This window comes from Euwallacea similis, chromosome 17 (genome assembly GCF_039881205.1).
Source record: "Euwallacea similis isolate ESF13 chromosome 17, ESF131.1, whole genome shotgun sequence".
Classification (NCBI taxonomy): Eukaryota; Metazoa; Arthropoda; class Insecta; order Coleoptera; family Curculionidae; genus Euwallacea; species Euwallacea similis.
The window spans coordinates 2,499,565-2,525,761 of record NC_089625.1 but is presented as its reverse complement, the minus strand read 5'-3'; the positions used below and the strand labels follow the sequence as shown (position 1 = coordinate 2,525,761).

The window sequence follows — 26,197 nt, the reverse complement described above, 5'->3', positions numbered from 1 at the left end:
AAACAGCCACAAACAATGTAACAAAAGTTTTATTTAAAAAAATGGTAAAGTAGCTAGATCGACTGAAGTCTCGTTGCATTTTGTGAAGAGAAATAACCATTATGTATTACGTAGGGACGCACGTTTACTTTGCTTTGTAAATTAGTTACAAGTTCTTTATGTTCCATAACAACCGGAAAGAATTATTCTTTAAACTCATTAAATTGTGCAAGTAGGTACTTTGTCGTGATACTGGGAAACAGTACAACGAAAAACACGAGAAAACGCTTATTTTTGCCCTTTCAGCTTAACATAATCGCCTTAATAAATACATTTGGTTTTCAATTCGTTAATCACAGGTTTAAACACAAATTTAAACGGAAATTACAAAGGTTATTTCAATAAATTAAAGATAAAGTATATTGGGTTGCCTGAACGGTTAATGCTGCTATTTCGCTATTTCCGGAGAAATACATGCTGTGGGCTATGCCACCATCACTTTCTATCCCGCGTTGAAGATTTACTTGAGAGAACGACGAGAAGAGATTCGGTGTAGTGCGAATTAACAGTGCAGTAATCGAAATAATAACAAAATGGATAATGATGGGTACCGCGCAATATTTAGATATTTTGGCAAGTTACACACACATATTTCCTCATAAAATGTTTCAATTAAATACACTACTGTCGTGTAATTTAGTTCTAAGTTCTGATAATGCCCTAGAAAAATTGAAAACAATGATTGTTCAAGCTCAATCATTTCATCAGTCATGTGCAGATACTTCTAATTTGTAATTCATTGAAAAAGTAATAACCGATGAACGGAATCTACAAAATTTGCAGATTTGACTTCAACAAAATTCCCTTAGCCTTTTGCTCTCCTTAGTAAATCCATCTAATTTTCAATTTGTTAATCACAGATTTAATGAAAAATTTGTGAAAAAATCACCAAATATTTAAAATAATTCAAGGATAAGGTATGCTGGGTTGCCTTCAGGAATATACATTGTACCCGGCTATAATGTCGCTGTTTATTTGTATTCCCTGTCTCACATATGGTTAGACTGTGACTAGACTAGAGAGAGAAAGAAAATAAATTCGCAAATTAACAATTGCACCCCAATTTGTCAAATTCATTTCAAAATGGCCGATGTTACCGCGTACTTTTTGGAGTTTCTGCTTTTTTCATATTTTCCAATAAAATGAATCAAATTTACTATAAACATGTACATTCAATACCGTCGTGATATTGGATGAATATTTTTTTAGAATTAAGATATTTGAACTTTGAAACATCGTAGAAAGGCAACACTTATACAGACCTAAATCAGGGACTCCGCATAAGTTATAACCCAGAACTCCTTAAAGAAGGAGAATTTCGCATAGAGGTAAGCGAACGTATATTCGTTTCTCCTCTAATAAGACCCCCTTTCCTACCCCACCGCTGCATATTGTCTATCCAGAAGTATTCGCTATTTTTCCTAAACACCTCAAATCACTTAGCACTTCAATTTATAACCTAGTAGCTTCCGAATTAGTTGTCCCTTGAGGTTTACCTCCACTACTTTGCCCTTCTGCCTTTGATGACCTCCTAGCAACACTGTAGTATCCAAAATTAGGGTCTGTAGGACTTGCAACACTTTGCCGGGGACTTTGAAAAAACCTCTTTTCACTTGTATCTGGAAGCGGCGATCCAGCTTCCAAACACTCGCAGCTCACACTAGAATCACTTAAATTTTCATTAGAGTACTTGGGCACTGACAATAAACTCTCAGTAGATTTAGTTGGCTGAAAGTATCTTCTTTGAGCATGTGGAGTGTACTGTGGAGTCCCCTTCTCCACCCTCACATATTGAACTGTAGTTTTCTGTGTAGTCCTTGGATTTGTGTTGCATTGCTTCGTGGTGCATTGTTTGTTGGTACTTCCAGAAGCATCTACATAACCATACCCAAACCCATAACCACCAAAAGCTTTTGTTGTTAAATTGTCCCAAGACTTAGGTTTCACTTGACTGTATTGCACATAAATGGGCTCGTGTGAGTATTGCTGCTGCTGGGAGCATCTGTCAGTTTTACTCGATGAGCTCTTTTGGCTTAACTGCCTGGATGTATTATTATCAGTAGAACCATCCCAGTACAAAGTATCAGTGCTTAATGATGTAGTGTAACTGTTAGCACTGCTTTCGCCTATTGTTGTGGGGACAACATTGCTAATTTCACTTGAGGTGCATGAATGTAGACTGCATTGGCTTACAAGGCCTGATGTACCAATATGGAAATATCGTCTTGGCACTGAACTGTAGCTCTGGGAAGGTGCTGCAGCTGCACTTTGTCCTATTTGGGAATGTGGGCGTGATCTAGGAATCTATAGAATGAATTTAATAAACTGTGATAAAATTTAAGTGAACATATGTATATATATACGCACTTGCTGTTGAGACAATTGTTGAGGCTCAGTCTGCGTCTCTTCAGTCTTTGACTCTCTTTTCCTTGCTTGATTACTCTTTTGGCTTCTGGATCTTCGCCTTGCAGGGACACAATGAGGGTCGCAGCAGGGACTCGCCAAATCATAGGCATCTAAACTAGTATTATCACCTACAAAGCACATAAAGCAATTTGCACACATTGTAAAATTACCATTATTGGAGCTTGTGTTCACACATGGGCTGCACAAATGCCCTCCATAGCTGTAGCAAGGACCATGACCTTTTTTGGGTTTTTCCAAGCTCTGCTGTTGAGATCTGGTTGGCTGTTTTGGGGGGGTGCTGGCACAGGGGGTCTTAATGATGAAGTTTGGGTCTCTCCTAAAAAATACTTTAGGTAGTTGTTGTTTTAAAAAAGCGTATTTTGTACCTTTGGGGCTCGAAAGTGAGTAAATATTCTCCGCTAGAGCTGGTAGAAGGTTGTAACATGTACCTATAAGTGCTATCTAAATATTGATACGTAAAAACTACAGGGGGAGTGGCTGGAAGCTTGCGTTGTGCTACATCTTCTGTTGACACTGTAGGTCTTCCAAACGTATAATAGCCTGAAAGTTGTTTTCTTTATTTTTAACCATAGTGGTCTAACAGTAGCTTACCTTGAGGTGTGGGAGGGCCACTAGAATTGCTTTGCGAAGCCTTTTTTCTTGCAGGCAAACTGTGTGTTTTCCATTTTCCTTCCAAAAGCTGTCTCTCTTTAATGCAGAGTCTTTCCAGCTCTTCCATTTTTTGTTCTAAAATATTCTGCAGTTTTATGTAGCGCATATGGAGTTCCACCTGAATAAGTAATTTTCCGAGTGAAAAAAATTAATAATAAACGTCCGATAAGGTTTTTTTACTTTTCTAACACAGTCCTCAAATAGAACCACCATCCTCATTCTAGACTCGCAATTTTTGATGTAATTTACCAAAGTCTTATGATCGGCTTTCTCCATGTCTGTGCCATTAATGGAGAGAATGACGTCGCCTTCCCGCATTCCAGCTCTTAAAACCACAAAATCTTTCATGATTGATATGAAATTTTTAGTTATAGTACCTATAAGCAGGCCCGTCATAATCCACATAATCCACATAAGTGATCATCTCAATTTCCTTTTCTTTTTTGTAATGGATGCCGTAGCTTTGGATGGTGAAACCGAAGCTTCCATTCTTTTTTTCGACGATAATGGTGCGTCTACGTCGGTCTTCCTCTGGCTTGGTAACAATAATTTTATCTGACTGTACTCTCTCCAAGATTTGGGCCTAAAAATACATAAATCTGAGTATTTCTGTAGCAGTTTATCGGAATTTAAAAATCATTCTTGAAGGATATTCGTCACTTTCAGGTCACATTATTATTTAGTATGCGAAGCAATACGGGACTTTTCCATTTCTGGAGCAAAAGCATTGATATGATCGTCACGATTGTAGTGTATTGTTTGTTGATTGATGAGTCAATGATTTTTATATTCAAGAATGTGGCTTGTAATATATCTGTTTTAAGACGGGGAGTGGATTAGCACGTTGCACCCCTGATTTAAAATAATTAATTAGTTGAAACTTACAGAACTAACGGTCGTAACACTACACTCATCGTCACTGCTCTGTGTCTGACTGTTTTGATGACTCTGTCGTCTCATTTTCTTTTAAAACTATCACCAAATTTATCCGATATTTTGTCCCATATTCATAATAGGCTTCACTCTTATGCACTAGCAAAAAATCAATAAGATTTGCTTTGTTGATTTGAGGGAGAGATGATGAATCTTGGAACGGACCTCACACAAAAATGGAGTAAAGACAAAAAGGCAAAGAGTATTTCAAGGGTCTAAAACAGCTGTTCGATATGAGGATTGTCTATTTATGTGAACATCCACTTTTGTGGGGAGACGCGACGCCTGCCCTTATCGACGTCGCCTTCGCGGCGCTATGCTAAACTCTCTACAGGGGTTGCTACAAACGTTCATCGATGTACAAGGGTGAGTTTAATTATTAACACTTACGTTAGTCTGATCCATGTCGATCACCATAAAGTGGTTTCATCGTGCGAGGATTCATGAGAATTTCCAGAGATACTAAAGCTACCTCAAATCGTGGCAGCAATATTTTTGCAATATATTTTTAGACTAGAAATTTTCAAAACATTTATTAATTTCGGGGACGTTGCCGCTTAGTTTGATAGTTATTATTTTGTCGAACTTCACACGCGCGGTGCCAACCAGCGCCTGGCGATAGTTTTTAGCGATAAAAACTTGTAGTAACCTCAGAGGAACCTTCAGAAAAGTCTGAAAACGATTGCCAATAATGATTGTTTATTGTATTTTGTTCGCGGGTCGCAGGTTGAATAGTACTGGCTTGTGTTCCCACTAAATGCATAAATTATCTCTCGGCTGGGCGACTCGGGTCCACTTACAACAAAGATCTAGGTGGAGTAAGGTTAATGGAGATTATCTAATGTTAACAGTACACGATTAATCGCTTAAGTCATAAACTCAAATGAGAACTCTCTGCTGGTTTTAAGTCTGCTTAATGCCTCGGCATGTAAATAACGTCATTAAGTAGCTTGTCATAGCCCAGTTCTAGAATTATTTTTGTCTAAGTGTACCCCTCGTATAGTACATTAATTATCAACGTTTGCGGACATTTTTACACATAATTCTAACAAAGATTCAAGGTCGCATTACCAGTTATCACTGTGCTAAAAAGCTAAAAACTATCAAATTAGTAGAAGTTTGTTGTTTATTTGCAATGGTAAAATTAGCACATAATTTAATACTGATAAGAAGAGGCATCTTCGTTTAGGGGAATTTTTCGGTTGTCGTTTCTGTCTGATGGTTTGTCACTAGCTTGGAGAGCCCTAGCACTTCAGTGAGACCTGAAGAAAACTTTTGTGCTTACAACGGGAATTGCTATAACAGAATAGTTTTATACCAGATAATAGATTGGCGCTTTGTTCCTTGTCTACTGTGGAAATATTTTTGGTTACCCTCACTTGCTTGTCAGGGAAAAGTAGCAATTGGCTCTGGTTCAATGAGGCCTCAGTGCCGTTTTCCGGGAAAACCAAGCTTCCCAGATTTGAGGTCAAAATTCCCGTGAGGGCCACACCGCTGACGTTGGTCTCCACAGGGATAGGAATGTTTGAGAGATCCACAAAGGTACCATTATTCGCAGGATCAAAGAAGGAGACGTCGATTTGTTCATGTCTGCAAAAACCAAAAAAATAACAATTTCTGATTTGGCTTTCAATTTAACTTACGTTCTATTGTCATAATCGCTGCTGTTGGTGGCGTCTGTGAGTATTCCAATTTCATAGACCACCTTCTTTATGATGTATCTATGTAGTTTTTTAAATTCGAAAAATTAGACTTTGGATTATTTTAGATTTCAGAGACAACTTACAGATCTTTGGGAGATGTGTCGTTCTGTAGTGCTTCCTCAGAACTCTCGTTGTCACTAAATTCTTCGCTGGATACCACATCGTGTTCCTTAACAGCTAAAGAATTGCCAAAAATTGTAAAAAAAACTACAGTAACTCCCAACACGTAATAGAATTTTGACATTTTTCTAGATATAGATGCACAAATAAGTTCGAAGCCTCAACGAGTTAAAATTGCTTAACTAATCATACTATTTGATGAGTCTCTTTTATATGGAGGAGTCCAGAGAAATCTACAGATCCATTAACACTTGATGACGATCGTTTGTTTAAACAATTTTTACTCGAAGTTGCTAATTTCTACGTGAGGGAACTTTTGCGAAAACGAATAATGTTTTATTTAAATATTGTTATTTGGGATGTAATTGGCGTTTGTTTATTAGGAGATATAAACTCGTTGATTGCTTCTTGGTTACTTATAAAATAGGGATTTTGAGGAATAGGTACTTAATGTTAATATGCGAGTATAGATTAAGAGTGTAGTAAGTATGGTTACTTACCTCTCAGATGGAGGTGAAGTTTATTCAAGTTTATTCTTTTGCCAATACCTGTAGGTGTAATTAGTTAATTTGGTTTTTACGGCTAAATATTCAAAGTAATGACAACTTTGTCTAAAATATAATTTTCATATAATGGGCTAGGCATTAGTTGATTTCTTCGTTCGCAAAGAAAGGACCAGGAATTTAAACTACAATGCAAGAAGAATAACCTGCATCATCCAATGGAATTGTGGAACCTGTTATGTCCTGCCATCAGTGGAAATCATGGTCCTATAAAAAGTATAAATCTTTATAATATACCTCTAAGACGTCAATATATTTTGTATTTTTTACTTTGGGGTTTACTTAATAAATAATTAAAATAGTTCCAAAGACCATCTAAAAAGTAGATTAGGTATTTAAACCCACACACATCGCAGAGTGCGGCTGTAGCTTTTATGACCGTTTTGATAGTAATTATGTTATTAATTAGTGGTGGCCGTTAATGTGAGGTGATAAGATTGCTTATTACTAAACGGTAACCATTCACCAGGGATTATTCATTACTTAGTGCTAAGGTGTTTTCTCGAAAATGTTGAAATCTATTTGAAAATGGCGCAATTAAGTAATGAATTTTTCCTTAACGCTATAATTAGACAACCAGTTAAACAGAGGATTTTCGCATTCTTTCTTTCATATAGATGAAAAAATCTTGTATTACTTTTCAGCTTATTAAGTATATTGACATGTGACGCACTAAAACAAGTACACATCAGATATCCAAAAAACTAACCTCACTATATATTTTTTTCTGTGTTCTTAAATTTGTTTTTTTGATAGTTTAAATACTTATAGTTAACTAAACTATTAACTAAAATAAATACCTTTTCAAAAGCTTAAAAAATCTCATCTCTTACAAATTTTTCCAATTGTAGTTATGGATTTCTGGAGAGACACTTTAAGGGCCCCCACTAAAATTGTGGCTCCAATGGTAGATGCAAGTGAACTGGCGTGGCGACTACTGAGTCGAAAATATGGGGCGCAGTTGTGTTATACACCAATGTTGCACAGTGCACTATTTGTTAGAGATTTAAAATATCGGAATGAGGCTTTGGTGTCTTGTGAAGACGATAAACCTTTGATTATTCAGGTATAAATTAGAACAAGGAGGGCACTATGAAATTAAAGAATATGTACCATGTTTCTTTATTTTCAATATTTTATATTACACATATTTAAAGATATTCAAAGTGTTAAAAAAGCCCAGAATATCATTATCTCAAAAATTGTTTGACACAATTTATCAAAATTTGGGAATTTTCATAAGTAAATATTGAAGCTAACAAAAAACAATCTTTAAAATTTTTGTGTAGGGAAGGGTATAAACTTAGTTAACTTTGTTTCTTTTTTATAGAACATTCTGTATATTATTGCACAGTTGGATTTGTGATGGAATTTTAGGAATATTTCATGTAGCATACTCTATTCTAAATATTAACTGTTTTCAAAGTATTCAATTAATTTTTAAGTAAATTTTTTTTTAAACAATAATTCTGTAAAATTCTCACACTTTTTCACAATTTTAGTTTTGCGGTAACAGTCCTCAAACCATGCTTGAAGCAGCTCAGTTAGCCCAGGATCATTGTATAGCAATAGATATAAATTTAGGTTGTCCTCAGGCAATAGCCAAAAGAGGCCATTATGGAGCCTTCTTGCAGAATGAATGGCCCCTTTTGCGCGACATTGTCAGTCTTTTAAGCGAAAATTTAAAAGTTCCAGTGACTTGTAAGGTCAGGCGTTTTGAAACCAAGGAAAAAACTATAGAGTATGCAAAAATGTTGGAATCTGCTGGTTGTAAAATGCTCACTCTGCATGGCAGAACTCGAGAACAAAAGGGGCCTTTAACAGGGTTGGCTGATTGGAGCTATGTGAAGGCTGTGAGGTAGTTTTTGCTTAAAGAAATGGGTTTGCAAATACTAATTTTGTATGCCACTAGAGAAGCCGTAAAAATTCCGATTATTTCAAATGGGAACATTCAAAATATGCAAGACTTGGAAAGGTGTCTTAATGAAACTGGGGCTGTAGGAGTTATGACCGCAGAAGGAAATCTGTATAATCCTGCGTTATTTTTGCGCCAAAACCCCCCTTGTTGGGAACCTGCTTTAGAGTATTTGAATTTAGTGCAAAACCATCCCTGCCCTAATAGCTATATTCGAGGTCATTTGTTTAAATTATTTCACCATGTGTAAGCAGACTTAAAGTTTAATTTACCGCTCTGTATAATAATTTTTTTAGACTTTCTCTCCCAGAAAATAATAATCTTCGCATAGAATTGGGAGCCGCAAATACACTTAATCAATTCCAAGCCATAAGTAAGCAAATTCAGTCAATGTACAATAAATTTCACTGTGGTGAAGAACCATGGACAATTATTACAACTGAGAGTCAAAATCTAGTACTCCCTCCATGGTTATGTCAGCCCTATGTTAGAGACACTCCTGAGAATCACGTTAAAAAAGTTGAAGATAAAGTAAAAGAGGCTGAAGAGAGATTGGTAAACTATGAATTTTTAAAATTTGTTTATAAGATGAAATAATGATGGATTTTAGACAGATGGTGGCAAGAGGCATTATGAAGACCCTGATGGGAATATTATAAGTAGAAAAAAGATGAAGAAATTGAGGAGAATTTTGAGAAGACCTGAGAAATCTGAAAGCAATCAAGAAAGGTCTTCGGAAAAATGTTTTTTATGTGAAAATCCATTGGCAAGTTTTTTAGTGTTTTTGTTGGATGTGAGTGTTTTATATTCTTCAAATTTAGGGGTCAAAATGCGGTTATAAGTTGTGCAAAAAATGCTGCAGGGACAAATGTTTTGTGGAAAATTTGGATTGTGAGGGTCATAGGATTTTAGTGAAAACTAGGAGAGAAACAGCTAAACATTATGCCGATAAAAAGAGATCAAATCAAAAAGAATTGGAGAAAGAGGTGGATAATAGCACTGCAGGTAATTTTAAAATGCAATTGTTAACTTATAACGGCAAGCAATAAATTTTATTTTCTGTATACATATATATATTTTTTTGTTAATTTGAACCTGTAGCCAGGAGATTTTCACCTTATTTTTATTTTCATTTTATATATACGAATATTTGGAAATTATCCTACAACTGACGGTAATTTCGAAACGCTCTGGATATGGTTAAATCATGTGGCAAATTTTTCCACCTTTCATAACTGAATAGAAAATTTCGAGGCAAAGTGAGTCAATGACCATTAATTTAATTTTCCCAGAGTGTGTATAGTGGGTTGTTTACAATCAGTTGTTGGTCACAGCAATAATTACTAGGTTTATATCGCCCTTTGCAGACTACAAAGAATCTGCCTGTGCTTCAGTTTTTCCTAGATAACGCTTCAAAATCTCGACAATTAGATGATTCTTCGTAAAATATATTTTCGAATGGATTCTTGATGACTTAGTGCATAAAATAATTAGCATCGATAGTAAGCCATTGGGGTCAAATCAGAGATAAGACCGAAAAACCTTAATCGATTTGAATATCGGGCGATTTGAGTTTTTTTTTTTGTGGGCGAGCTACGAATTGACTCCACGCTAATTGCCGTTTACACATATCGGGATATAAATAGATGGATATTATGGCATCTATTAAATAATTAATCTCGCGAACATGGGTTTTAAAGAATTTGTGCAATTAAAATAGCCATTAAGTTATCGCTGCTATTTCGAAAGTGGACGTGTGGGTTTCCTAGTGGTTTATGCCGCTCTAGGCACCTCTTGAATGTTGAACCTTCGCAGGATACCACTTGGATATTTTTTCATTTGTTAAAATTGGGAATAACACCTCACACTAAACTTACGTGAATTACATACTATTAGTTAGTTAAAACTAACTGAGTCTGAGTTTCTAAATTCCGAAGACGGTAAAAGATTTGCCGTCAAAATGTTGACCAGGGTTTTCATTCTACCCTTTAGTGAGGGGTGAATATTATTCTCAGTTAATTTTAATTGAGAATAGTTTGCAATTCGATCGCTCCAACGGCCTCAACTTGTATGTGGCGTTATTCCCAAACATAATAGAAGAAAAAATGATAAATCCACCTCAACGTATAGAACATAAACACTTAAATATGCCACATACAATTGAAATGTTCCGAAATATATTTAATTTTATTATGGGTAGTTTAATTCCATTAATAAGTCTCCCCTTACACGTCATAAAGATGTATTTTGCTGCTTCCAAAACTGCCTTTCACATATTATGTTTTATTATCCTATTTTATTTTACGACTTCTCAACGAATAACCCATCTAGTAATTGCCCCCTGGAAAATAACATTACATTACCAATTAAGTATGCAATAGATCCATTATGCCCAGACGCAATAACCATCATGCGAAAATATGCAAACTGCCATTAAAAACTATAAGGCGGCACATTTGCAACGGAACAAAGCTCCATTGAGGGCTGAATCACTTTACAAGTGCCGACTGTAGCTCTTGTCCAAGTAATTGTTCGATCCTATTGGAATACAGGCTTATCCCTTTTTTCGCTCATTCCACAAGTGGATTTTAGCTAATAACTACTATGAATTAGTAATAGCTCTGTTTACCTGGTGGCTAAAGTGAACGCCGATAGGGCCCATCGTAGATTATGGTTTAGACAGGGAGGAAATTGGTTGTAACCCAAGTTAGTGCATAAATTTGTACCTGGTCCAAAAAATTACAATATTGAGGCCTTTATGAGTTATAAGTTTCTAAGTTTGCCTAAAAGTTTCTGTAAGTATTTTTTGGTCACTATTCATAGTTGCAGAATGAAGAAAAAGTCGTCCAAGACAAAACTGAAATAGAAGAAACATAGGTATACAAAAGTGGACACACAAGAACAATCAAAATTGCAATTAATGGATGCAACCAAAATACTACAAAATTGAAAAGAAGAAAATCTTTGAGGTAGGTAATTAAGAACTTTCTACAGCATTTTTGTGAACACATTCTCGAAATTGAAATTTGAAGCTTGTTCCAACCTACCAGGGATCTGTCTTGGAAGGGGAAGGGCCCAGGGAACCCTCTGGGTAGGCACATTTTTCAATCCGAGTTCAAATGTGCAAAGCGCATTTCCCAGAAGGATTCTTGAGTTGTTCTGAGATGGTTTCCCGGCCGACTGAAACAAACCTTATATTGTGATCACTTTTTTACTTTTTCTAGAGCCTTACAACTTCATTTTTAATTTCATACCTCCTGAGGCATTTTCAATCTTCAAAACTCATTCAGAACCATTCTTGTTTAGCAGCGTACCCTGTAACCAGTTGGGTTTGGTGCAGGCCACAGAAACTGGCCGCACTTGGATATTACAACACGGTCGGTTATTCGAACTGAAAAGCTGCGCTTCGGGTCTAGCAGATTGTCTTTGGTGCTCCGGACGGACGGACGAACGAATCGATCTGTTTTCGGGTGATTTTTTCGTCATATATTGCTTATCTCAATTGCAGATCGCTCTGCAGCATGTTCGCTTAATCAAAAAACAGTTTCCGGTGGTGGAAGATGCTGTCCAGGATTTTCTTTTTCAGTTTGCTTGTTTGGGGGGTGTTTTGTGACGAGGTAAGCCAACAGGTAATTTGAGAAAAATAGTGCATCTAGTTACACCTCGGATGGTTTCCGGGAAACGCGTTTGTGCTCGTTTGACCTCAGCATGATTAGTTTTTCGTCAGCAAAATAACTGATTTGTTATACGTAGATGTGATTTATGTGCATTACTACAATAAGGAAGGTTTTAGAAGAGATTTATGATGTGATATCAAATTCCACATGTGATTAAAGGTTAATTGGGAGAAGTAAGATAGAGTTAAATTAGTCTAAATTAAATATACAATTATTTTTTCCTTTAGAGCGTCCTGACGGAAAAATACAATTTTGAAAGTAAGAAGTTTTGACGTTTAGTTTAAAGTTTAATAATTTTTAGATTTTAGTTAAAACAGTAAAATAACAACTTTGCCTTTGGCGAGTTTTTCACAAACTAAACGACGGATTCAACGAATATTCGACAGTGTTTGAATTTAAAATTTTTTGGTTAATTTCTAGCAGTACTTTGCGGTTGAATGACCCAAAAAGTCCAGAATTCAATTATTACTGAAAAATGAGGAAGTTGTTTGTTTCAGAGAAATGGCAACGTCACGATTTTCAATGGTTTCTATTGATGCATAAATATTTTCGGCAAAAATGGATTTTCTCTCACATAAACACTCAGCGCTAGCGTATGATTTTAAAAATTTAACGTTTGACGGGTTTTTTTGGCATGGCAGTGTGGTGCTCGGCACAGGCCTGAGTCAGGGGCTAAAGAACTAAAAAGTAAACAAACAGTTTCGCTCCATTTGGGCGCAGAAAATACGATGGATGTAGTTTGTGGAATAATCAGGCTCCTAAGTGCACTGGAGATCTTTCTGCCTATGGAATCATGATTGCCTTACAGGCGATACATTAAAAAAATAACTGACCCTAATCAGAAATCTAAAATGCTCTGTTAAATGCGAAGAAAAAATTGTCCCCTTGGATCGATAAGATGGGGTAGACCCTCCAAAGCCTCCCCTTTGGCTATGTCGGGGGGTACTGTGTTGTTTAGCGATTATTTTGCTATATAATTGTCAGATTTTGACAGAAATGCAAATAACTATTTAGGCGGACAACATCGGCAGATTCAACAATAATTGTATATTGATGTACATTTATTGTAACAATAATTTATTAAATGTCAATAATTGGTTTTCCCATTATTTTCAGATAAGAATAAATCAAAAATCCACTAATCAAATACTGAAAAATCTACGAATTTGTTCATTGCAGAGGCCCACACTTTTCGTCTGTTTTCATTAACACAGACAAAAGTTCTTAGTAAAAATGAATTTTCGTTTAAATATAGACAAGTAGCGTCGTCAGTTGACACGTATTTAAAATTTGGAGTACGACAATGTTTTTGACCGGTTAAATATAACCGTGAGAAAAGGGGGCCTTGGCAATTATTTGAAAGAAGGTATCAATATTCTTCGATATTTATTAGATAACCGCAAAACGACAATGCCGCAATTATTGATGGTTTTGCGAGATAAATGCGAAATTTTAGCAGAAATGCACAAAGCCAGCTGGATGGACAATATTGCCGGATTTAACGAGAACTCTGCAGTCAGTTTTCCCTTTATTTTGCGGCTCTTTAAATTAAAAATTTACGGATCAAATATCCGAATTTCGGAGATTTTCTTTCCCCTTTTGTTTATCGAGAGCAAATGGCAACACCACGCTTTTCATTTGTTCACATTAACCAATGAGAATTTTTGGCAAAAATAAGGTCTCCTTTGGACAGGGGAACCACGTTACCAGATGACGTTTAAAATCTTAAGTTTGACCATTTTTGTAGGCTAGCAAAATTCGATTTTTCTTAAATGCCTTTGTAAAATTTAAAATACGCGAAGATTCTTAAAATATCATCGTTTTTAACCAGGGTTCCATCTCGCATGATTCAATCCTTACAAGCATTAAGACACGGCATTATCGATAGCGGATTCCAAGAATACGGGACCATCACCTTTATCGCCAACCGTGGCTAAAAATTCGTAATCCTCTTAACGTATGTATCATCGTTCTCAGACCCACCAATTACGTATACACGTTTTCGTTAATAACGTTTTAGGGGAATAATTAATAAGACTCTCCGCATCTCCAACGCGAGATAACATTTTAATCTCAGTACAATGATATGTCATTTAAGCACCAGGACAGCACTAACGTTTCTGACTCGTGCATCCGTCATCCGATGATATCACTAGCACGTACCGCGTCGGGTAAAGTTGAAATTCTTCTCTGATGCCGTACGTCCAGGTGTCGGATGACAGATGCATATGTTAAATATCTTCGAACCGTACTGCTGGTATATGGGGGCAATTGAGTGGAGTCCTGCCCTGTGCAAGGGAATAAATTAAATATGCAAACGCGACAACATGCAAATTCAATAAATATCTAACGAACTGACCACTACTACACCCTGTCCGCAAAAAATGGCCGCCACTTAAAACAAAAGCGCTTTCTTTGTCTGCTGGCGTATAAATAAAAACCGGCCCGATGGCATGTTTCGGGAGACCTGCTGTTAAATGGTCTTTTATCTCTGATTTTGCGACGTAAAAAAAGGTCAGAAGGTATTTTTTTCTTATAAACCGACCTACAGTATCCAGATCGTTCCGCTATAAACAAGTGCGAATTTGAAACGCTCACAAAAATCGCGGCGTTTGTAAATGTTATAGATGATTTAGGGTCTGTTTGACCCTGGAAAGTCTGGAACATCTGGTGGGTTTTCGTTCTACTTTGTAGCGCAGTTGTTTTAGATTGTTTGGTCTACGGGAAAGTTTTGTTTAAAGAAGAACGTTAAGTAGACCAGAGGAATAGATTTGAGAGACGGTTTTCATAACAGCGTTGCTGACAATGTAAGCAGTAGGAAAACGCCAGTTTCGGGCTTCACATAATAAATCGATTTAAAAATAAAGAGGAGCAAATAATGTACTAATTGGAGAAGGCAGTTCAGCGTCTCAAACGTCTTGTAAAATGTTCTCAACACTTCTTAAAGTCATTAGCAATATCTTCATCGCTCAGTAGTGATCCGCAAACCGGGGGAGAGGAAGTGAGGTATCCTCCCCCGATTGGAACATGCTGTCCAGGCTTTTGGTCAGTCAACCTCTTCTTAAAAAAGCATTTTTCTGAGAACATGGGAGATTTTCATGTATAAAGCGTAAGCACGAGTGCGGTTTATTATTCACGAGGAAGTGCTTAACAACACGAGCGAGACGGCGCGAGTTTGTGCAAACCCGAATATTGAACTCTTCGTGTTCGTCCACGAGTGAATTGTGAGACAAAACGCGAGTGTTCGTGCTTAAAGCTACTCGTGCATAAAAGTATACGCGCATAAACGGGAGTGGGTTTCTGCTGGTTAAGATCGACTAAAGCGTCAAAGTAAAATTGATTTATTCGTCAGTGAAAGCAGATGCATAAAGGAAACTTGAATTATTCATGAGTAAAACACGTGTGAAGTGATTAAAATAAGAGCGCGTACGCGCGAGTTTGTTTCTGTTCAGTTTTAAATTCGCTGATACATTAAATTAAATTAGTATTATTAAAGAGTAAAATAATTTATTATCAAGGTGTAAATTACTTTAAACACGATAGTGAAAGCGGATAAGTGTTTACACCTTAATACAAGTTACAAGTCGTAGAAGGACATTTCAATTAAACTCTTTAGTAAAACAAGTCATTATCTACAAATGATTTGTCTAAAATGCGATCGCGCAAATCAAGATGCTTTCCTCGTTTCTATTTTCAACGACCAAAGGCCAAAATATACTCGTGAGTAACGAATCATTATTCACGAGTAAAATTTAACAACTGACGAATGCAAAGGCATGGGTGACGTTGAATCCAAATAGAAGCCACTGGTGTACAAGAAGATAAATGTTGAACTTTTCGTGTTAAACCGTGGGGAATTGCGAGGGAAAACTGGATTGTGCTTCCACTTAAATTAAAGATACTGGTGCGTTGCAGCATGCTTGAATTACTCATGAGTAAAACGAGGCATTATCCACAGGTGAATTTATTGCTAGCTGGTAAGCTTGAGTTTCTCTATGCATATACATGAATAAATTCTCCATGATGCTTCAAAATATTTGTGGTTTACACGTGAATAAAATGTTGTAAGTCATTATAAGTGAGTACTTTGTTTTACATTAGAGAGGGAAAGCTTGCACGTGTTTCTACCTTAATGCAAGTTAATTATTGAAAGAAAAATTAAAATATACTTGTGAGTGACACGGTCATTATCCACAACTGCCCTGCCTAAAATGTGAACGCTCCGGACTAGAGCTCTTCCGAGCTAAGCGCGTGCACGAAAGTAAACTTGAATTTTTCGCGATTAAATAGAAATTTTCCCATTTTTCTTCATTTTCCGTTATTTCACTCTCTCAATCCGCAAACGTTCGATCAATCAGGACGTTTTCTCGTCAATTAGCACAGCTCTGAATAACATTCTTCGCCAATTAAACCCGTCGAAGACTGGCAGATCCAATTCCAATCACGTAAACACGTCCGAATAAGATATTTGTGTTTGTTCTAAAGCCATTGTTGTAGCGGATAATCTGCGGCCCTTAAGACCTCTCCTCCGTCCTACCTCGGCCCTCGATGGCAGACGGCTTGGCACCATTAGGCCGATGGTTCTAGGAAAGCGATCAAGGGAACCACCACTGCCATATGGCGGATAATGGGCGGTACCCGCGCTATTATATTGCGTCGTTGCGGTCACTTGAAAGGTATAAAGAAGTCACCTTTATATGGCCCTTTATGGGAAAAGTGCGAAAAAATTCATTGAAGATTTCTTGGCCGAAACGGGACGAGCGCACTTTCATGGGGGGGGGGGGGATCGTTGCTGCGGCTCCTTGACCACGCAATGATTTGATGTTGTTGTTATTAATTTCGTATTGTTATGTTTTCATTCAGAGTTCCGTTATGTAACATGTAACCTATTGATGGTTCGTCCGACGCCGATGGGTGCCGAAATTTATTTACGCATTAGAAACTTCGTTAAATTCGATTCGGAGGGAATTTTTTGACGTTGATTTAGTTCTTGCGGCCTGAACGATGAGCAGGAAAAACCCAGCACTCCGTCTTCGTTTCTGATCATTCATCAATACATCGTTAAACCGGTGTCACCACAATATCTCTTGAACCTGATGGGAAAACCGACTGGTTTCGGTTGACCTAAAACGACTCCCATAGTCAAACAAACTGTACGGTTCATTGTAAACTGCAGTCTGTTAAGTGTCTCCGAGACAATGGTTCTCGAGAAACCGATTTGAGAACGATTAAATGCGAGAATTACGGACGGTAAATCTGTCAAAAAGGAAGCGAAGAAGAAAAAGAAGAAAGCGGCTCATATTTTCTGCCGACCTGTAATTAAAAACCGCGAGATCGAGTTATGGGAAGAAAGGCCGGTCAGTTTTACGATAAGAAGACGCGCGAGGGTGGGAAGAAGAAGAATCTTCTCAGACTCAACGTTTTCAATACAGGACCGCATTCAGGCCCTTTACCGGAGCGGAGAGCAAATTTCGTAGAGTTTTTGGGGCGCTCGCCTAGCTTGATAGTTTGATCGCGACGTCCTTTCTTCGTTGTTGCTCGTACTGTTTCAATTTCTGCCCGTAACGACTTCTCTTGGTATTTCCGGTCCGGCCCTGCGGCTGCAGCCGCATTTAGCAGGTAGATAAACGGTGTGACAGAGCACACAGGTGTTAACCACAATGGCGGCCGCGTTGCCCACCTGTTCACAATAGCGGAATGCGCACCTGGTCGAGACCACCGAAGCCCTTATGGCCGCTTGACCGCGTAGGAGTCAAAAGAACCAAACCCGATTTACGTTTCTCACATGGACACGCTGTTTTGTGTTTGAACGTGATCCCTTTTGTCTTGACTGCGTTTGGAGCGTCGATTTTCGCACTCGTTTCGGTCTTTGATCCTTTTTGTGGACCTCACTTGATCGATGTTTCAGTAAACGTCCCGTACGCCCCTGGTTTTAATTTGTCACGAGTTCCAATTTCCCCAAATTTAACAATAGTTCTCCGATGGGTTGCACTCGGGAGAGTACCAGGTGGATAATTAAGCTTTCTAAGCCGCATTTTTTTTTCGAAAACTGGTCTTTTCAGATCTCAGTTGTTCGATATTTCCGTGGCTTTAATTTGCTCCGGCTGAAAGTTTCTCCAATTACAAAAGATAAGTTAAGGTCGCATCCAGCGGAGCACCTTATATAGGGTGTTTCAGGGCTGTGGTGACAAAAGCCTGGGGGAGATTCCTCTGGCCAAAATAAGAAAAAAAGCTCACGTGAACATGGGCCTGCAAGTGCTTTGTTTTCGAGATACAGGGTGTTAAGTTTTAAAAAAAGTTTTTTATTTATCGTTTAGAAACGAATTTACCTCTTTAAATTAAATTTTTACGGTTTATTAAAACAATTGTTATTCACCTGCTGGACAGTTAGATTTGACCCAGAATTTCCAAGAGCGCACCGAACGAGCAAGTCGATTGTTTTTTAGAAGGAAAACCTATCACCCTGTATTTTTTGCGGGTTTTATGTGATATTCAGATAACCCCACCAAAAATAGTACATTTTTGTTTCTGTTTATTGCAAACGGTCTGCATTGATCTAAGCTGAAAGTCAACAACGTCAGTTCTTCAAATCTTAACAAAAAAAAAAACACTTAACACCCTGTATCTCGAAAACAAAGCACTTGCGGGTCCATGTTCACGTGAACTTTTTTTTAATTTTGGCCAGAGGAATCTCCCCTAGGCTTTTGCCACCACAACTCTGAAACACCCCGTATATTGAATTATTTTTTCAAAAATGGAATATTTGAACCATCTGAGGCTTAAAAATCCGGCGTCTGATATTTTAGGCGAATCTCCTCTTTTCATGGTCTATTTATTTTCTTTTTTGTTTCAGACAACGGTGTGCTACCCGAAAGCGTGTCAGAAACCTGACAATCAGAAGATAGTGTGCGGCTCGGACGGACTAAGCTACCCAAATCGGTGTCAATTGGAACTGGTACGTTGTCAGAACAAGAACGTGACGTTTGTCAAGAGAGGCCCCTGCAAGAAACATCGAACCTGCCTGGATTGGCAAAATTTTAACCTCGATTTTCCTCAGTATAGATTCAAGGCACGGTGAGTTCTTTAGTGTGTACTTAATTCATCTTCTTAGTGCCAATAAATCACGGTCTAGGCATCTTTATGAAGAGGATAATTTACCATGAAACCATGAGATAAGAACATATTATTAGCTAGTAGATTTTATTGGTTTTCATGGATATTACCTTCTAGTTAAAGTTATGAGCACTCTGATGTACTTTTTAAGGTCGATGTAATGTGGCTAGGAATGGGACTTCGGTCATAAGGAAAATGCCGTAAAATTCCCTCTCCGAAAACTCACGTAAAAAAAATTTCCGGAAGCTTTGAAAAATGTTGGAACCCTCTCTCTTTCTGCTTTTACTACTTCTGGTACGACTATAAAACAGAAATTATGCCGAATTCGGACATGCGAAAAGCGTGCAATAACTGCAAGAAAATCGACGATTTTTTGAGCTGTCTCTGGTTCGTTATGCCATTTCATAACGCATCATACTGATGCACATATTAATTCACTATTGTTTTACCACTAATGATCGATATACGAGTACCTACTCCCCGGTGCTATTAGGGCGCTAAATAGCAGCTTAAAAATACTATCACTTGAAATTTTGGTTTTTACTCGGACTCGAACGAAAATCCTTGTTAATGTGTCAAACAATTGACGCGTCTCAGGCTAGAACCTGTCAAACTCTAGCATTCTACTAGCCTCACTAACCCCCACTACGTCAAACTTCCATATTGGGATGGTTCCTTTTACTGTGGTTACGTTTCAGGTTCCAAAAAGCGACCTTTCATGGGTCATTTACGCCCGCATCTCAAATTTTTAAACTGTTTTTCTGTGAGTGATTTCATACTCACCTCGCATTAGTTCGACTAAACTGGGTTAGCAAAACGTAGACTTAAAATGGAATTCTTTAGGTGCAAGAAGAGCGGTGCCTACGAACCGGGCCAATGCCATCCCGAAAGCGGTTACTGCTGGTGTGTAACCGTGGAAGGTCTGCCCATCCCTGGTACGGCCAAGGAGAGAAATCCGAACCTCGGCGGCAAGCCCATCAGATGTGGTGGCGGCAACAAGAAGAAGATCGCCCGTTCTCCGAGTCGTCGGAAAAACCGCACCTGCAAACTCATGGAGAAAGCCCAGTTTAACAACAACCTGATGAACAGTTTCCATTCTGAGTATATGCGAGAGTTAAAGCGCAACGACTCGGACAACGGGGTGATTATCTGGAAGTTCGAGAGTTTGGACACGAACCACGACCAAGTTTTGGATAAGAGAGAGTACCGGGACATCAAGCGGCTGGTGAGCAAAGCCATGAAGCCGAAGAAGTGCGCCAAAGCCTTCCCTAAGTCCTGCGACATGGACAACGATGGCAAGATCACCTCGCAGGAGTGGTTGGTGTGCCTGCCCAGAGATGGTTACACAGGTAAATATTCGATAGAGACTCGTGGGTTGGTTTCGCCAGATTATGCCGTCCGCTCTATGTAATTTACGTTATTTAATTTATCTGATAAGCCGCTCTATGAGAGCGTTTACACCTACCCAAAGGCCCAGTATGTAAATAATGTAGTTTTTAGCGGCCCCCCACTTCGGGAGTTGATTCAATTAAGCCTCGTCAACGGACTTAATTTAAGCGATACAGGCGTATGTTTCCATTATTTGTTTTTCTACTTAAATTTCGTTAGAAGCGGCAAAGCAAATAAATGCGCTCATCGCGCATCAGTATTACTTAGGTAGATTTTGTTTGGTTTTGTTAATGAACAAGTTGAGTATTTGCGGGAATTTTTGTTCTCATGTTGGATCGGTTTCTGCTGCAACTTGAAGTTTACTCTCATTGAAAATAAATAATAGAACTCGTCTAGGTCCTGCTAAAATTAACGGCAGCAGAATTTAAGATAGATGTGAATGCAGCGTTAAAATCGCGAAACGCATATTATCCATGCTAAAGCAGAATAAGAGACGTTTCATTTATTACAGGAGCAAATTATAGCCAAAAAGTCGGTTTCGACGATAAACAGTCTAAAACCGCAATAGGTTCCTACGCGAGTTTTTCAGAATATGTTCTGAACGTGTTTTTGTGACAAAACAAATTTAAAGAAATAAAACTGTTTTTCGTAAACTATTTTTCCAAATATCTCAGAAACCGCTCAATATATGGCAATATTGTAAACATTTCTTAATCAACCTCAACAAGCGGCAACTTTTTGTAAATTTCAACCTTGGAACACCAACCGCAGGAAATAGTAACAGTGAATGTACTTAAAAAAAGACAGCCTGTACAATTGGCGATAAACTCACCAAGAGAAAAGACAACTTTGATATTCTGACTTCGGTAACAAAACAAATTGCTCAGTGAGAGGTAAAATAGTTGAGGAAATTAGACTCGGCTATACAGGGTGTAACATAAGTAGGGGTTCTCCTTTTAACACGACATAGAGCTCAAAAAACTAAGAAATATTTTTATATAACGTTTTTTCGAAATTTAAAAAAAAAACGAAATTTGCGCAGGTGAGTTTTAATAAATTTTTGCACAAAGTCTAAATCCATCCCTGCGTAAAACAATAAATTCAATGTAAAGGAAGTAAAATATCTCATAAAAAATTATCAGCTATTGCAAAAACGCAAAAAACATTAAATGTTTACCGTTTTTATGCAAGTTACCCGTGCCGCTTAAAAATCAGTCGTGAAGTTTAGCGCCAGGTGCTATTTTGATAAACGATCACTATTGATTCTATTAAATTGACAATGACCCATAATTACTCGAATCACAAATTGATGGATATATCGTTGATGTACGGGGAGTGTCACCAGAATGCAGCCGCAGTTTCGCGGTTGTATATGCTCGTTAATAACCCATGTGATGTTTATTTGTAGGGTTACATGAAAAGTTCAGTGTTTACGAGTGAAATTAACACAGTGGAAGAATTACGTGAACGGATAGAAAACGCTGCAGAAATAATTAGAGGAAAACCATCTCTTCTAACAGCATGCACAGAGTCGTGGATAAGGCCAGCGACAATTTGTGCAATGAAACCAATGGAGACAATTTCGAACACCTTTTAGTAGTAGCTAAAGATATGGCACTTTCATAGGCGCATATTTCGGTTGTTTGTGAAATTTCGAAAAAATGCTGTTTAAAAATATTGCTTAGTTTTTTGAGGTCTATGTCGTGTTAAAGGGAAAACCCCTACTACCTATGTTACACCCAGTATACAGGCTAAATCGCAATCGCTCCTTCTGCACTTTGTCAGGAAATGCATGATTTTTTTAGATAACCAAAGACTAATTTTTTATTAAGTTTTCTTAAGTTATTGTGGGATATTGAGAAAGGAGGAACCCTAAAAAAATTCTTCAAATTTTTTTAGCTTTTTGAAGTTGCGGGACAGTTCATAATTTTGAGCGTCTGAATTTGCGAACGTAAACAAAAAAAAACATGATAATATGCACTGAATAAGCCGTATTGAGAAGGGGTCATCTCGGAATGACATTTTGAAATTTGAAGATCCTTTGGGGGAGAATCCGTCAAACTGCATTTTCCATGTAGGTGCCTTATACTAGCTAACATTTCCACCTCTAGAAATCACACTCTTTTGCATCATTCCTCTAGACTAGATATCTAAATCTCAAGTCGTATTTATAGTTTCGTTAATGTAAGCCACGAGACGTAAGAAAAATGAAAATTTACATTATTTAGTTAGCATTGTAGTCCACAGAAAGATGGTGACATTTGGTAATTCTGACCTCTATGTACGATACATTTTACAGCTTTCGTTAAAGAAAAACTATGAATTCGGCTTTAGGTCTCGCACATACTGACACCGCTCAAGCGATGATTTAGGACTGATGAAACGTCACTTGTGAAAATTTTTCGAACAGCGTCGCGCAGCAATGCATCGCTGAGCGGTGCCAATATAATGGAGCACTGTAGCTCGTAGCTGACCGTAGTAGTGGGTAGTTCGTTGTAGCATAGAACGTACGGCCCGCCTACTTTGTTTTGAACTTAAATAGTTTTTTCGCGTGTTTTTTGGTTGCTATCAGATAGCAATAGGACCAACGACAATTCGGACACCGGGGAAGATACCGCGGAGGACTACGAGGGAGGGTCGCCTTTCGACAGTGCGTTTACATCGGAAGGTAAGATTTCATTCCTTGGTAATCGGTATTTCAATTAAAGTCAACAAAATAAATAAAAATTACTTTTTAAGAAAAGTCAAAAGAGGGCTTCAAGTAATAATCCTTTATGACTGCTGACAAAAAGACCCTTATGGCCAGTTTTCAAGTCGCAATTTTTGTGAATAAAGCTTGGGAAATTTGGAGAAACCGAGCACTAAATATTATTGTAATTATCCGAAAAATTGCTCATTTGCCGAGCTTAGTTATGGTCTCTAAGAGTCTAAAAGAGGTGATAATTGAACAGTCAATTTGAGTGATAGGAAACTGTAATTTAATAGATTTATTTCCTGGGAGGAATTAAGTTAATAACTTTTACTGTTTACACAAAATTTGGTACAATGGATGAATAAAGTAATTAATAAAATTACATGGAAATTTGCAAGTAAACAAATCCACCATCCGCTTGTGCCACTGGTTGCAATTGATTATTAAAAATGATAAAAACGGTTATGTGTTTATCCAATAAATGGATAAATAAAAATTCCTCTGTAAACGCTAATATAGGAAATTTGTGTTTTATATGTCACAGTTCGAATTTAAATGATAGTAATAGTAAGTATAATCTAGCTCTATTGTTCTAACCAGTCTTCATTTTTCAGACCGAAATGATCTTATTTGTTGTACCACCATAACTATTTAAATTTAACTTTATGCTTTACATGCAACTCGTAACTAGTAAGTAAACTTCCATGTCTATTTTTTCTGTCTCCCTGTATACATAGAATGATTACTAAAGAAATCAGGCCGCCTCTTTTTTCGAACAGTTCTGGACACTGCTCTGGATACCGTAACACTGTCTGTGGGCGATGAAAACGAGTCCATCGACAGCAACAGCCCTGAAGAGCAAACACACGGCTGTTTGGCAGACAGGAAAACAGCGCTCGATGAAGCCGATAGTAGCGTCACGGGGAATTTCCATAATGCCTCTTATATTCCTGAGTGCACTGTTGATGGGCGCTACAAGAAAGTAAGGAAAGTATTATTTTTGAGGAGTTTTTCCGACAAACTGTTTTAGGTCCAATGTTATCCGGCGGTAGCCTATTGCTGGTGCGTAAATGAAGATGATGGAAACTCTATTGCCGGTACATCAGTGAAGGGCGGGCATCCCAACTGTGATAATGTGAAACCAATTCCTCCGCCTATGAAGGGTTGTTCGGACGACAAGAAGCTGACATTCTTGCAGGAGCTTATGCATTTCTTGAAGACGAAGATGAACGAGAAATCGGGTCCCAGCAATCCTGCCTTATCGTTAGGTAGACATGAAAACTATTACTTCGATCAGATCATTTTAGTGATGATTTTTTTTGCAGGATTGATTCATTCAAATGAAAACCAGGCGGTTTGGTGTTTCAACTTCCTCGATAAAAATAGAAACAAAGTCCTCGAAAGATCCGAATGGAAGTCTTTCAAAGACATGGTGGCTCCGATTAAAGGGCTGAAAAAATGCGGCAAAAAGCTGCCGCGGTACTGTGATAGCAACAAAGACCGAGAAATCAGTATGACCGAGTGGTTGGATTGTCTTAATGTTAAAGGTGAGTTTTCGTTTAATTACTTTACTGATATTATGAACTACAACTTTTTAGCGTCGTCTAAATTATTAAGCAAAGACAGTCCTCTGAGGATGCTTAAGGATGACTAGATAATTAGGCGAAGTTGATTGTAAATAGAGCTGAATAAGGCTGATTTGTCTCTGCTTTAAAGTTCCGGCGTGAGGTTTTGTGCCTTGGGTGGGTAAATTAGGCCATGAAAGAGTGTTTTCGGAAAGATGGCCGGTTGGCGAAACAGGTCTTGTGATTGTAGCTTGTACTGTACAGAAATATTAAGTACTCTTGCTGTAAAATAGTAGATTGTAAAGTCGGTTCCTTTAGGTATTTGTCCGGTCGTGGATAAAGGGGTTTGTTGATTAATTTAGGTGCCATATTGTAATGTAAAAACCTTTTTTGATTCACTTTTTACTTCAGCCTTGTCGATTCAGATCGATTGGTTTGTTGTTGGGAAAGCTGGACGTAAGCATGTGGCAGAGTTCTTGTAGTAAATTATTTGTCTCAACTTCCACTTAAACCAAAACCCCACTTAAGTATTTTATTTAGTTTTAAGCTTAGCTTAAGAACGCAGTTTTTACAAATTTTATGTATATTATTTTTGTAACGTAAGAGGAGCATAAATTTATATTTGTTACGTGTTAGTGCAAATAAAAACAGAGCCCTGTTTTACAATTTTTTTCTTATTTTCTTAGATAATGATATAGAAAGATTACTTTTCAGGCGCGAACACAGTCGCACATGCATATTTTTATGCCACTGGTTAACGTTCCATGGCACAGTAAAGCCTCGTTAATCCGAACCCTTGCAATCCGGATGTTCTTGTAGTCCCGATCCACCACGGTTCCCCTAATCAGAACTGCACGTGAATAGCTCAGGAAATCCTCGACTATGAACTGAAAGGATGATGGAGAATACCTGAATTCTGAAACTATCGGAAATAAACAGAATATTTTGCAACAATTAAATAGAGGCGTCAGTGGAAGTGTTGACAACGAAATATGGTGTTGGTACGTCGACAATTTCGGACATTAAGAGAAATAAAGGAAATATAACGAGGTACATTCTAGATTTTTAAATAGTAATGCGGTTTATTGAGATGTTTTTACATTTATGTTGTAGTTACGTTGGCAGTTGTGTCTGAACACTACTTCATAGAAAAATTCTGCGTAAAGCCGAATATCCAGAGATGGAGAATGAATTGTGTGCTCGGTGTCAGTAACAACAAGAAAGACGTGCAACTGTCACGACTGATATTTTACAACAGAAGACCATGCTGATTTACTCTAAAAAGTATAACGACAATAAATTTATTGCTAGCAGAAGATGGGTTAATCGATTTAAAAAAATAAGGGATATTCGTCATTTGAAAGTGGTCGGAGAAAAATTCTTCCGATTCATCTTGCATGCAACCTTTTC

At 37.7% G+C, this 26,197-nt stretch overlaps 4 protein-coding genes across 9 annotated transcripts in view; 2 read left to right on the top strand and 2 right to left on the bottom strand.

Annotated features, from left to right (window-relative positions):
• Positions 1-4,925, bottom strand: part of ssp6 (short spindle 6) — a 64,143-nt gene extending 59,218 nt beyond the window's left edge. The window contains exons 1-8 of one of the 5 annotated variants that reach the window (XR_010752537.1): positions 4,003-4,402; positions 3,495-3,700; positions 3,298-3,442; positions 3,058-3,235; positions 2,832-3,006; positions 2,616-2,782; positions 2,407-2,573; positions 1,137-2,343 (exon numbers count right to left, since the gene is read on the bottom strand). Coding sequence is in view for 4 of the 5 variants with exons in the window: in XM_066398270.1 (XP_066254367.1) it covers positions 1,492-2,343; positions 2,407-2,573; positions 2,616-2,782; positions 2,832-3,006; positions 3,058-3,235; positions 3,298-3,442; positions 3,495-3,700; positions 4,003-4,077 (1,965 nt within the window). In the remaining variant the exon portion in view is untranslated. Of the gene's footprint in view, positions 1-86; positions 2,344-2,406; positions 2,574-2,615; positions 2,783-2,831; positions 3,007-3,057; positions 3,236-3,297; positions 3,443-3,494; positions 3,701-4,002; positions 4,406-4,440 lie in introns of those variants that run through there. The other 4 variants (XM_066398273.1, XM_066398272.1, XM_066398271.1 and 1 more) reach the window with 4 other exon arrangements.
• Positions 4,926-5,158: 233 nt separating this feature from the next.
• LOC136414349 (uncharacterized) lies at positions 5,159-6,023 on the bottom strand. Its single transcript, XM_066398325.1, has 4 exons — positions 5,837-6,023; positions 5,694-5,771; positions 5,369-5,640; positions 5,159-5,312 (listed from the first exon to the last, which is right to left on the bottom strand). Exons 1-4 carry the CDS (start codon positions 5,995-5,997, stop codon positions 5,236-5,238), a joined length of 588 nt encoding a protein of 195 aa, XP_066254422.1. The 5' UTR covers positions 5,998-6,023; the 3' UTR covers positions 5,159-5,235.
• Positions 6,024-7,218: 1,195 nt separating this feature from the next.
• Dus1 (Dihydrouridine synthase 1) lies at positions 7,219-9,409 on the top strand. Its single transcript, XM_066398305.1, has 6 exons — positions 7,219-7,502; positions 7,939-8,294; positions 8,349-8,597; positions 8,648-8,906; positions 8,962-9,117; positions 9,173-9,409. Exons 1-6 carry the CDS (start codon positions 7,290-7,292, stop codon positions 9,398-9,400), a joined length of 1,461 nt encoding a protein of 486 aa, XP_066254402.1. The 5' UTR covers positions 7,219-7,289; the 3' UTR covers positions 9,401-9,409.
• A 2,307-nt stretch (positions 9,410-11,716) lies between these two features.
• On the top strand, positions 11,717-25,453 carry LOC136414334 (SPARC-related modular calcium-binding protein 2-like). Of its 2 annotated transcripts, none has more exons than XM_066398302.1 (8): positions 11,717-11,968; positions 18,882-19,102; positions 19,985-20,490; positions 23,073-23,198; positions 24,002-24,204; positions 24,253-24,490; positions 24,548-24,769; positions 24,821-25,453. In XM_066398302.1, the coding sequence occupies exons 1-8, from the start codon at positions 11,912-11,914 to the stop codon at positions 24,874-24,876; spliced, it is 1,629 nt and encodes a 542-aa protein (XP_066254399.1). In that variant the 5' UTR covers positions 11,717-11,911; the 3' UTR covers positions 24,877-25,453. The 2 variants fall into 2 exon arrangements, with proteins under 2 accessions (XP_066254399.1, XP_066254400.1); XM_066398303.1 differs by having other exon boundaries at positions 11,719-11,968; positions 23,103-23,198.
• Positions 25,454-26,197: the final 744 nt, after the last annotated feature.